At 44.4% G+C, this 10,355-nt stretch overlaps 1 protein-coding gene across 2 annotated transcripts in view; it reads left to right on the forward strand.

Annotated features, from left to right (window-relative positions):
* The window catches only part of LOC126543625 (rab3 GTPase-activating protein non-catalytic subunit-like), a 45,977-nt gene that overhangs the window by 31,886 nt on the left and 3,736 nt on the right, over positions 1-10,355 (forward strand). For both annotated transcript variants that reach the window (XM_055077788.2, XM_055077789.2), the window contains exons 18-25: positions 1,076-1,198; positions 4,663-4,836; positions 6,021-6,091; positions 7,143-7,178; positions 7,283-7,357; positions 8,044-8,277; positions 9,388-9,675; positions 10,140-10,295. In XM_055077788.2, coding sequence (XP_054933763.1) covers positions 1,076-1,198; positions 4,663-4,836; positions 6,021-6,091; positions 7,143-7,178; positions 7,283-7,357; positions 8,044-8,277; positions 9,388-9,675; positions 10,140-10,295 — 1,157 coding nt within the window. The remainder of the gene's footprint in view (positions 1-1,075; positions 1,199-4,662; positions 4,837-6,020; positions 6,092-7,142; positions 7,179-7,282; positions 7,358-8,043; positions 8,278-9,387; positions 9,676-10,139; positions 10,296-10,355) is intronic.

Consider the following 10,355-nt stretch of genomic DNA (forward strand, 5'->3'; position numbering starts at 1 on the left):
ATAGTTTTCGATGGGTCATATTGATGGCCGCTGAAATGGCGTTCGAGTCCGTGGTCAACCAGCTAGCAACTCCTGCAAGCATGCATGCCAAGTTCGTCTGTGGGCTCGAATACAAGTAAAAATTTCCTAACTGGCGTGAACCTGCGTGTGCTAATGATGAACTCCTGTATTTGATGCAATCAACGTGGCTTCCGGTGGCTAATCAGTCCGATCTTCACACATGCTTTCGTGTTTTCCACATGCACTGCTTTTATTGTTCCCTCTGTTCGCATGGCGTTAATCGTTTCGATCGGCCTGTTCGACCTTGGCGAACTTTGTACCGATAAAGATCACCCGCGGTGGGAACTCTGAGCATATCAAGGCACTGACCACAGCCGGGTCATTCACTGAAGGTGCCAATATCCGAAAAAGGGAATAGTCGAGAAATCAAATATTAGATTTATAGATATTATATTAGAATATTAGATATTCTATTTGTAAATTGTATTAGAATGGTCACATTTCGATTTGAAAACGAATATTCTAGTGTTCGCACACTCCTGATTACAAGAATTTAATAGGGCTCCACTGTAGTCTACAAAATAAAGTTAAGGCTTTTTTTGTTGTTCGGGTCACAGAATAAAACGGAAGTTTATCATATAGTCTGGTGCACAGAATAGTCACTGCGATAAATTTATGTACTGTAAAGGTAAAGTTTGCTTCTCATTTTTTTTTCTTATTGCCAGAATCGGAGGCATCCTACATTTTTTCTTGCTAATAGTCGTGTGTGCTTTCGATTTCTATGTTTGTTTTCTACTTTGAACCCCTAAAAAATGGGCTCAATTTGGGAACATGCTAGAATTGGACAAATACTGCCAAATAAATCAGCAGTGTGTTTTGATGCTTTTTTCAGCCTCTTGGTTTAATTCTCAACCCACCAGATGATAATTCAACCAGTTTTGATGGTCCCGTGTAGGTTGAATTAACAAAAGTTCACTTGAAACATCAAAACAAACAAACAAACAAGAGAAAGCATCACAAGTGCTGTACTCACAAGTTTTCTTTTTGTCTTAATAAATATTTCGTGCTCCTGCAGGCATTATCACTGAACTGGTGTCGGCATGGGCCTGTGATCTCGAAATGACTCCTGACGACCTCCGGCGGCTCACGAAGCTGCCATTTCCCACTGGGTCCGAGTCTCAGGAAGACGGCATCGACTGTAAGTTTTTTTCTTCTTCCTTTTAACCAACGCACACCTGAAACTGTAATACAGTGAAGCCTCGTTGATACGATCCTGTTACGTACTATTTCTTGGCGCCAACGTTCATGATCGAGAACACAAAATATGACCCAGTACAGCTACACTTCTTTTTTTTTTTACCGTTTCATACGTTGCCAGAAAAAACAGACTCCCAACACCAACGTCATGCATCACCAAACTGCGATCATGTGTTGCGTTTTCCAGCCGCCAGGTCCCACGTAAACAAGAAACGGCACACGGCATGTTTGATCAAGAACGGTAGCTGCCTGCCGCAGCAGCTTGCCTGCAATACTCACCTGTTCATCTCGCGTGAAAGCGCCTACACACACTCGGTTTCCTACTCCGGTACCAGCAAATCTCCTCTCGGGTCATCGCACACATTCACAGTTATCACCGCCAGCCCTATTGCGATAAACGTCTTCACCTGTCGATTTCACAGCGCATGGGACGTATTGCTGTTGGAGTCATACTGCACATATTTAATGAGTTATAACCCAAATGTGCACCGTTCCCTTCTGCAGGTGGCACAAAGTGAGCATCATGCTTCACTCTCGTGGCGTCGTAGGCGCTGTATTCCTGCATCACCCACCCCCGTCGGCTCGATTTTGTTTGTTTCCCATCTAGGAAAATGACAATGTGCATCTCAGGTCGTTAGGGCCCCACTAGCAAGACTCACACCGAGTGGGCACGTCAAAACTGTACTCATCGAATTGCGCCACTCAAAGCTCAGGCAGAATTTGAGGAGCATGAACATAAGCTCGCTGAAATTGCAAGAACAACAGCACACGTCTTCACCACCTCGACACGCTTCGGTACCTCGAGCTACAACAATTCGATTTGATTTCAACAGTTCAGTTTGACAGGCTCAACTAATTGAGTCTGTATGTTATTTCTCGCATGTTTTTCCAGTACATATGAACAAGGTTCTACTGTAAATGTTTCTGCACCTTATTACCAACCTTGTTGAGTATTAACTCGCCGTGGTTGCTTAGTGGTTATAGTGCTGGGCTGCTAAGCACGAGGTCATGGGATCGAATCCCGGCCACGGCGGCCGTATTTCAGTGAGGGCGAAATTCGAAAACACCCGTAAACTTAGATTTAGGTGCACGTCAAAGAACCTGAGGTGGTCCAAATTTCTGGAGTCCCCCACTACGACGCGCCTCATAATCACATGGTGGTTTTGGCACATAAAAGCCCATAATTTAACTTTAATTCCACGTGTATAAGTGTGCTTCTTTAACTCTGGAAGCTTACAAGTATACATAGAAGCTTCGACAAAAGCCTGACAAAATATATTAGGCAGACTTGACACATTGTGGGAATCTATGGTAATGCGAAGCATTTGCCGCAGAGCGCTTGTGGTGAGATGTTTGAACATTGTGGCTTGTGCGTAATTCATTTCCAATGTCGGCACTTGCTAAGGGGCCATTAGAAGCAGACCTTACAGTTATACAGCACAATTGTGACTTGAACCTCCCCGATGACACGTGTAGTGGAATCCGTTACGGGAATCAACTGTACCAGAAATCATTATGCAAAGAGGAAGCCTTCTCAACATGCCCAATGCGATGCTTTGCTTGGTGAGCACTTTGAACTGGCTGCATTAAAAGATGAGTCAATGAATGATTTGCTGGCCATTTTGACTAATCGAGATATGCCTTCATCGTAGAGTCAACAGCTGTCTAAGGAAAAAAAATATACAGGACAAACTTTTTTTTTGTCAGTGCTCCTAGATGTGCTCTGCAGTAGATGGTAGTTGTTCTAGTTTATATGCTATGGGTGTATTAAAATCTAGTAATGCATTTTCTCATCATTGTCTTAACATTTTAGTTGAACACACTCAACTGAGGGCCTTTAAGGGTGCTGTGAATAAATAAAATAAATACAGTATACTTTCGTTAATTCGACTGCTGGTAATCTTATTTTTTTGTTAATTCGATCCCGACAGAAGATCCGAGCCAGCGCCCATGCATTTCTACGGGCCCAAACTTTCTTATTTCTGTCCTAAAATTGGCCTTCACCGGATAATGTTAACTTGATCACTCAGTATGCACACGACTCCTATGGTGACGCCAATAGCGACACTTTTAGTGGAATTGTCCATCTCGGCAGAACTTAGGTGACTGTGAAGGCATGGAACATATATGGTGACCCATCAAAACCTATTTTCGGTTAGCCCTAGGAAGTTTTTCAGGCAATAACCGCAGCTCACAATGTCCGATTGCGGTATTTACCCGAACTTAATGCGCGCATCTTTTCTTTCGTTTGTTTCTTTTCCAAAAAAACTTGGCCGTAAATGTCTGTGCAGTGCAGTCAGATACAAAACCAAAACTGTCTTTGCGTCATTTGTATGCTTTACCGCGTAACACGAGTGTACTGCGGCGAAGCTGACTTTAGAAAACTGGCCACCAATGTGCAGCACTTATATTTTTCTTGCAAAATATTAGGGCGTGCTTGATTTTTACTTTGTTTAGGAGCTTTGATGTCATTTCTCCATTAGTTTTCTACTTTGGACACTTAGAAATTTAGCACGCGTTTGATTCGTGGGCCGTGCTAGACTTGCAAATACTGCCAATTGGATCGGTGGCTTATTTTGGAATTTTTTATGTATCTTGTTTAATTCGACCCATTGGATAATTCACTCTACTTCATCGGTCCCGTCAAGGTTGAATTAATGGAAGTCGATTGTAATAAGTGTAGGCTTGCTTGTGGTAACCTCTATGTGTGCTTTTATAGTCAATATCAAATCTGTAGTAATAGTGCAGTTTGCCTTGACATACTAATTTATTATCACAAGGCTCAACAGTACTCCACAGTGTTGTTGTGCACGGTATTGCGTATAATGATACTTTTGCATTGTGTATTCGTATGGTACTTAAACCAGTCATATTGTTTGGCTATTGGACAGTCACTCATGACCCTGTTCATTATTCTTTCTATTCATATGTTTAATGAGGGCACCACTCGTTGCAGTGACTCAATAGCTGTGGTGTTTTGCTGACTGTGAGGTCATGGGTTCGATTCTCAGATGCGGCAGCCACATTACGATAAAAGGCAGGACACAGGCATGCTAGTGTACTTGGATTTAGGACGCATTTGAGGTGGTCAATTCATCCATGCCACTATGCTGTCTCTCATAGCTGATTAATTGCCATTGGGACATTAAACCTTATAATTTGATTTAATTTTGATTTTGATCAAGAGAATCTGTCAAAACGCTTTTGTGAGTTCTGAGCATCTAATTTATATGCATATGTATGTATCATAAATGTAGCAATCTTATTAGCAAGGCGATTGCTGGTTGAGTCGGCACTTTTTCTGTGTTTTTCTCTAATTCTGTTTACATCCCTTTTTCGTTGTGATGATCACAAATTTTCTTAGCAGCAACGAGTCTTTACATCCTTGTTTCCCAACTGACGCAGTGCATTTTGTGCGGGCGAGACGACGATTTGCTCGGTCCTTGGAGCTGGATTCGTTGCTAGTCAACTGCGCCTCAGAGCAGCTGGTGCGGTGGGACCGGGACCGTGACCAGATCGACAAGCTGGCCAAGGCTTCGGCTTTCCTCTCGGCCGTCTCCAGTAGCATACTCAAGAATGGTCAGTGCAGTTTCCTGCCAAGTGCCATGTTTTCTTACTTATAACACGCGCCTTCATAGGAAAAAATAGAAAGAACATTTTTGTCTGTAACACATGCAAATGACTGCGCACCAGAGCATTTATATCTTTATAAAAGCAACATGTCAAATTTTAAAGCACAAAGCAATACTCCAGGAGCAAAATTTGTTTTTTAGTCTTCTTTTAGTTCTCGTTGCTCCCTATGCTGTTTGTTACCATCGCGAGGTTACGCCTTCACAGCAGCACATACTCGTGCACTTGGCTTCACAGTAATGTGCACCGTATTACAGTCAACTTCCAGTAATTTCACCCTGACGGGACCGACAAAATTCTCCAACAGGTCAAATTAAGGTGCAGAAAAAATTGCAACACACACCGCTGATTAATTTGGCATTATTTGCCCAATTCTGACGGGCCCCTGATTGAAATGTGCATCCACTTTGTATGTGTCCAAAGCAGAAAACTAGCACAGAAATGATATTAGAGCTCCTAAACAAAGTATAGATATATAGCATAGATGTTTGGCAAGGAAAATGGCCAAGAGTCTCATATGTGTTGCACAATAGCGGCCACTTTACTTCACCGCAATATATTCTTGTTATGAGGTAAAGCATGCGAATGTCGCGAAATTGGTTTTGTATCCAATTGCACTGTGAAGGCAGTTTTCTGAAAAAAAAAAAAGAAAGGCACGCATTAGAATTGCATAAATATCATAGTCAGGCTTTGTGAGCTACAATCATTGCTTGAAAATCTTCTTAGGGCAGGCCAAAAATAGGCGTTCTTGAGGGCAGAGGGATATGTGTTCGACGCATTTACTGTCCCCTAAGCTCCACCAAGACAGACACTGCTACTAAAAGACTCACTATCTCACCATAGGGTTCAGACACATGTATGCTGACTGGCCAATTTCCAATTTTAGGATTGAAGGAAATGAAAGTTTGGGCTCATAGAAATGCATGGGCGCCAGCCAGGACCTTCGGCAAGGATCAAATTAACTGAAAAATTAAATTAGACGGAGTCGAATTAACAGATGTCTACCGTACTAGATTTTAAAACTTGTGAGTACGCTAGGGATCACAGCCACGAAAACTTTGATGTAATGCAACCACATCACCTTATAGACAGGTGTGCCATTGTGTGCTCTTCCTGCCTTTAATCCTGCGCAGGTGTGGGCCTGATCATATGGAAGACATTCTTGCAAAAACGATTCGAAGCATTAGTTCTGCTAATGGAAAAGGTAGGTATTTCGTCGTTTTTGTTGTTGACGCTGTCTTCCTTCTACCGTGCAGCATTGGTTGCCTACATCAAGCTTTTAGGCTCACCTAAAAGCTTATTATAAAAGCTAACAGTATTAAGCACGTTTTCTTGTGTGTGCGTGTGCTGAAGCTCTTTTGTTATGGCATCAAGTCAAGCTGCTTTTGTGTCAGGTGTCTTTTGCAGCAAACGACTTGGGGTTCTTAGCAAATATTTTGGATTCTCATGCTTTCATAAACAACCTCATCATGTTCAGGATCAGCCTCATGGGAGGGCACAGGTTAAAAAGACGAGGTCTGTTTACCGGTGTCTGCTTCCAGTAAAATTTGTTGCCATGCTTTTCATGCTTTGAGCTGCCTATAAGTATTGAATGAGTATCTTGACATAAGTGTAGAGTGGCAGCAGTCAGATTTAGTGTATTATACCATACTGATGTTCAGGACTTATCTGTTGCACAATTATGTTGATGTTTGTGTGATCGCTGATGTTTGTATGATCACACAAAAGTGTGCTTGATTCCACACTACTGCACATTATAGTCCAAGGTTGTGCAGGATCGGGGCTACAACATCTGTTTTTTATATGTGGCTCCTTAAGTACTGAAATGTGCACAGATCTAGGGATTTCGTTTTTTTAAAAGCACATTTCTAGGCAGACACGGAAGCAAGTCAGTTGAAAGTTAAACCTTAATTAAACATGCAAGAGTCTCAAGTTCATAGGCACCTTGTTCTTCTTTCATTGTGTTCAAGGATCCCAGAGTCGCCCAGAGACGTCACTTATAGCTTGGCCACGATTTCATAGCGATGCCTTTTCCAATGCAACTTCTTTTCACAATTCATCAGTGGTCAAGGCAATGCTCAGCCTGCATTATCGGTGAGGCTGATGAAAGTGGCATAGAATTGAGCAAAAGGCATTGCTATAAAAATCATGGCCTTGTTTCTATTGACCCTTTGGCGATTACTTGTTTTATTTAGACTACGACTTTGTTCTGATAATGCGAATCTTTGGTTTGGCTGAACTTGCTTGCTTTTCAGATGGGAAAGACACCCAAGGACCGCATCTGTAGGAGAGTGAGTACCAGCTGCAATATATTTGCCTGTTTACTAGGACACCCTTGCTGTGATGATAATTCGTTATTTGTTTCACTGGCTACATTTTTTAAATTTCATCACAGGATGTGGAGATCAGTGACATTCACCTGGAGCCGTTTGTGCGGTTTTGCACAGAAGTATTGGACGCAATTGTTGACGTAAGTGTCCCCAAAATGTTACCCACTTGCAAGGCCATCGATTCAGTGTGCTTTTACGAATATGGGGTTTAGTTTGCATACTACAGAAAATTTTTTAAAATTTTGCCGCATCTGCGCAAAGTCTTAGCAAACTGCAAAGACAGTACTAATAGCTTAAGCCTTCACCAAAGTCATAGTCGTGATGGTTTGGGGCTGCTGAACGACTTTCCGCTGGACTCTCTGATAGTCTAGCACTCCGCTTCCAAGATTCGTCAGTGTACTGCGGGTGGCCACCTTATCTTAGAGGTCATGCCAAGGAATCGTGCACTTTAGGTCAAGCGTCACTTTTAGTGAGCAGTAATGCCGACATTTTTTTTCTTCCAGTTTTGGTATCAAGAACGGCCATTATTGCAAGCTTTTCTTAATGCTTCCTTCCGCTCGTATTCCAGGTGTCAAATTTTGCATGGCGGCTCCTCTATATCTGCATTATCTTAAACTAGGCTTTTCATACAGTCCAAGATTTTGTTGCAGTTGGCTTTTCAAGGCTTAAAGCTAACGGATGGCGCTTGTGTCCACTGTGCCGGCTATTTTCCAACCTCGTTGGTTTTCCGTGGTGCCATTACACCAGAAATGTGTCCATACCAATTCAACTATATCAGTACTCCTCACGTTTTGTTGAGGTGACACTTGACCTCTCCGCATCGCAGGCCTCTCTGGGCCCGGAAGCCGAGACCCTGCCAGTGCTGCCGCAGGGGGAGCCCCTGTGGGAAGGGGCCCCGCAGGACGCGTCGCGGCCGCAGTCGCTCGTGGCGCACGCACTCGGCCAGCGCGTGCCCAACATGGCGTCGGTGCGGCACCACCAGCTCTTGGCCACCGTGGTCCAGGTCGTGGTGCTGTTTGGCATGCGCTCAGTGCGGCCCCTGTCCCTCTTCACGCCCACGGTGAGTGATTGCCTACACCAGGGACAAACACCCAACCACATGCCTGCCCAACTGTTCCAAGTTTCCCGTAGAATTTACAAGATTGGGCCCTCTTTACGGTCATACAAACGTTGCATCAAGTTTTACGAAAAATAAGTTCAGTTGGTGAAGAAGCTTTCCTTGTCGGTCTCCAAACCTTTCGTGCGAAGTCGTCTGGTGGTGAGAGGACACCAGAGGGGTATAGTGCTTCCTTCGAGCAAGTTTATGAAGACGAGTTCCTGTAGCAGGCAAAATCAACCACACCAGAGTTGTTAAAGAAGTCACTGTGATCTAAAAAAAAAAAAAGAAGAAGAATGTGTTGCTTGTCAGTCTGTGCTGTTCCAAGGTTTCTACTGCTTGTGTGATATGTATATCGCTAAAGCATCGTGGATAAAGTGTGTGTGCGTATGCCACAAAAGGTGCATGCTCAGAGCAAGCTTTTAAAAGAATGCGTGCTACCCGCCCACACAGTGCCATGTCCACATGATATTTACCAATTTTAATGTTCACAGGTTGACAGGTACACAACCAAAGCAATAGAAAACTGAGCGAGGCACGCTTACGAAACACTAATGCAAGAGTAACAAAAAGTACAACACAAACTAGTTGTACTCGTTCATTTCGTGTACTTTTGTACGCCTACCTTCTCAGACTGTGACACTAAACTAGGCTGGACACATTGAGCAAGAGAGAGACCTGTAATGAATATTGAACTTTAGAGCTCTCCTACGCGCAAGGCTCGTTACGACTGACGGAGGTGGCTGAGGAGAAGACTAGCATGGTACAGCAGCAGCACCCTTGTTCCTCGCGTAGTGCCATCATTTGTGTCCTGAAGCCCCAAAAAGTGATTCAGCTGAATGTGTGTCCACAGCTGTGTGTACCAAGCAGCGTCCTGGCTGCCAAAAACGTAGTGAAATGCAATCATTGACGCAGCGCGTAATCCGTAGTGTCTGGTAGATTACACTTGGATGCCTTCGATCCTTCTCTCGCAATAGTCATGCTAGCCAGACACAGGCCATTTGCACAACAGTAAGCCCGTACCCCAGTGGTCCCATTGCATCGCCAACTTTGTGCATTCATTTCCATGTACAGGTGCGCAAGGCGTTCTTTCAGGACTTGCACGCGCCACTCCTGGCACCAAGCGCCAGGACGTCGTCGTCACTCACGTCGTCACCGCAGCAGAGCTTCCTCCTGCGCGCCGCATCAGCTGTGATGCAGTCCCTGCCCGACAACCCGGATAACAGTGTGCTTGGCTCGACCTTCGGCTGGATGAACCGGCTACTCGACTTGGCCTGCAGCTGGGGCGAGGACCGAGACCTGGTGCGACGGCACTGCGTGTGCGAGCTCTATTCGGCCGGCCACGACATCCTCGCGCAGGAGGTGTGTAGCAACGGATGCATTTTCATCCTCCCAAGTTCCTGCCTCACAGCCTTAGTACTGGCACAACACAGTGGTTATGTACTTATCACCATCAGTGATTTCAATTAGACACACAAGCATTATAGTACAGAATTTGACGGAAACCCATTTCATGAGGAAGAAGCATAACTGAATAAAATATATCCGTAATATTGATTCAATGTTACGGGACATGTACGGGTCCCTTGTTCACAAGTGGTTTCCTTGTTCATTGTGAAGAAGACGTCAAATCTATGTTATACTCTACTTCTGTTTGGCGAGTGTATATTTTACTTCAAAGATACATGAGCTTTTGTAGCCCGCTCAGTGTCGCGTGTCACTGCCTCTAAATGTGGGACCCGTAAAAGAGTGCCCATGGTAAGCAGTTGCAGCGCTGGACAGTTAACTAAACACTTTAGGAACGTGCTCCCTTTGTTGCATCACAGGTGTCCTTGGCAGTCAAGGACAAGGCCCAGCTGGCCTCGTGCCTTCTGGTGATCGCTGGGCAGCGCATGCACCACCTGCTCTTCATGAACGACGGCCACCGACCCAGCCAGATGGCGCTGCTGTCGCCTCACATCAGCACTTGGATTCTGTCCCTGGTACGTCCCTCGTCGCTCGCTGTTCGGCATAGCAGCTTTGCTTGGGACATTAGCACTTGC

This window comes from Dermacentor andersoni, chromosome 10 (genome assembly GCF_023375885.2).
Source record: "Dermacentor andersoni chromosome 10, qqDerAnde1_hic_scaffold, whole genome shotgun sequence".
NCBI classification, from domain to species: Eukaryota; Metazoa; Arthropoda; class Arachnida; order Ixodida; family Ixodidae; genus Dermacentor; species Dermacentor andersoni.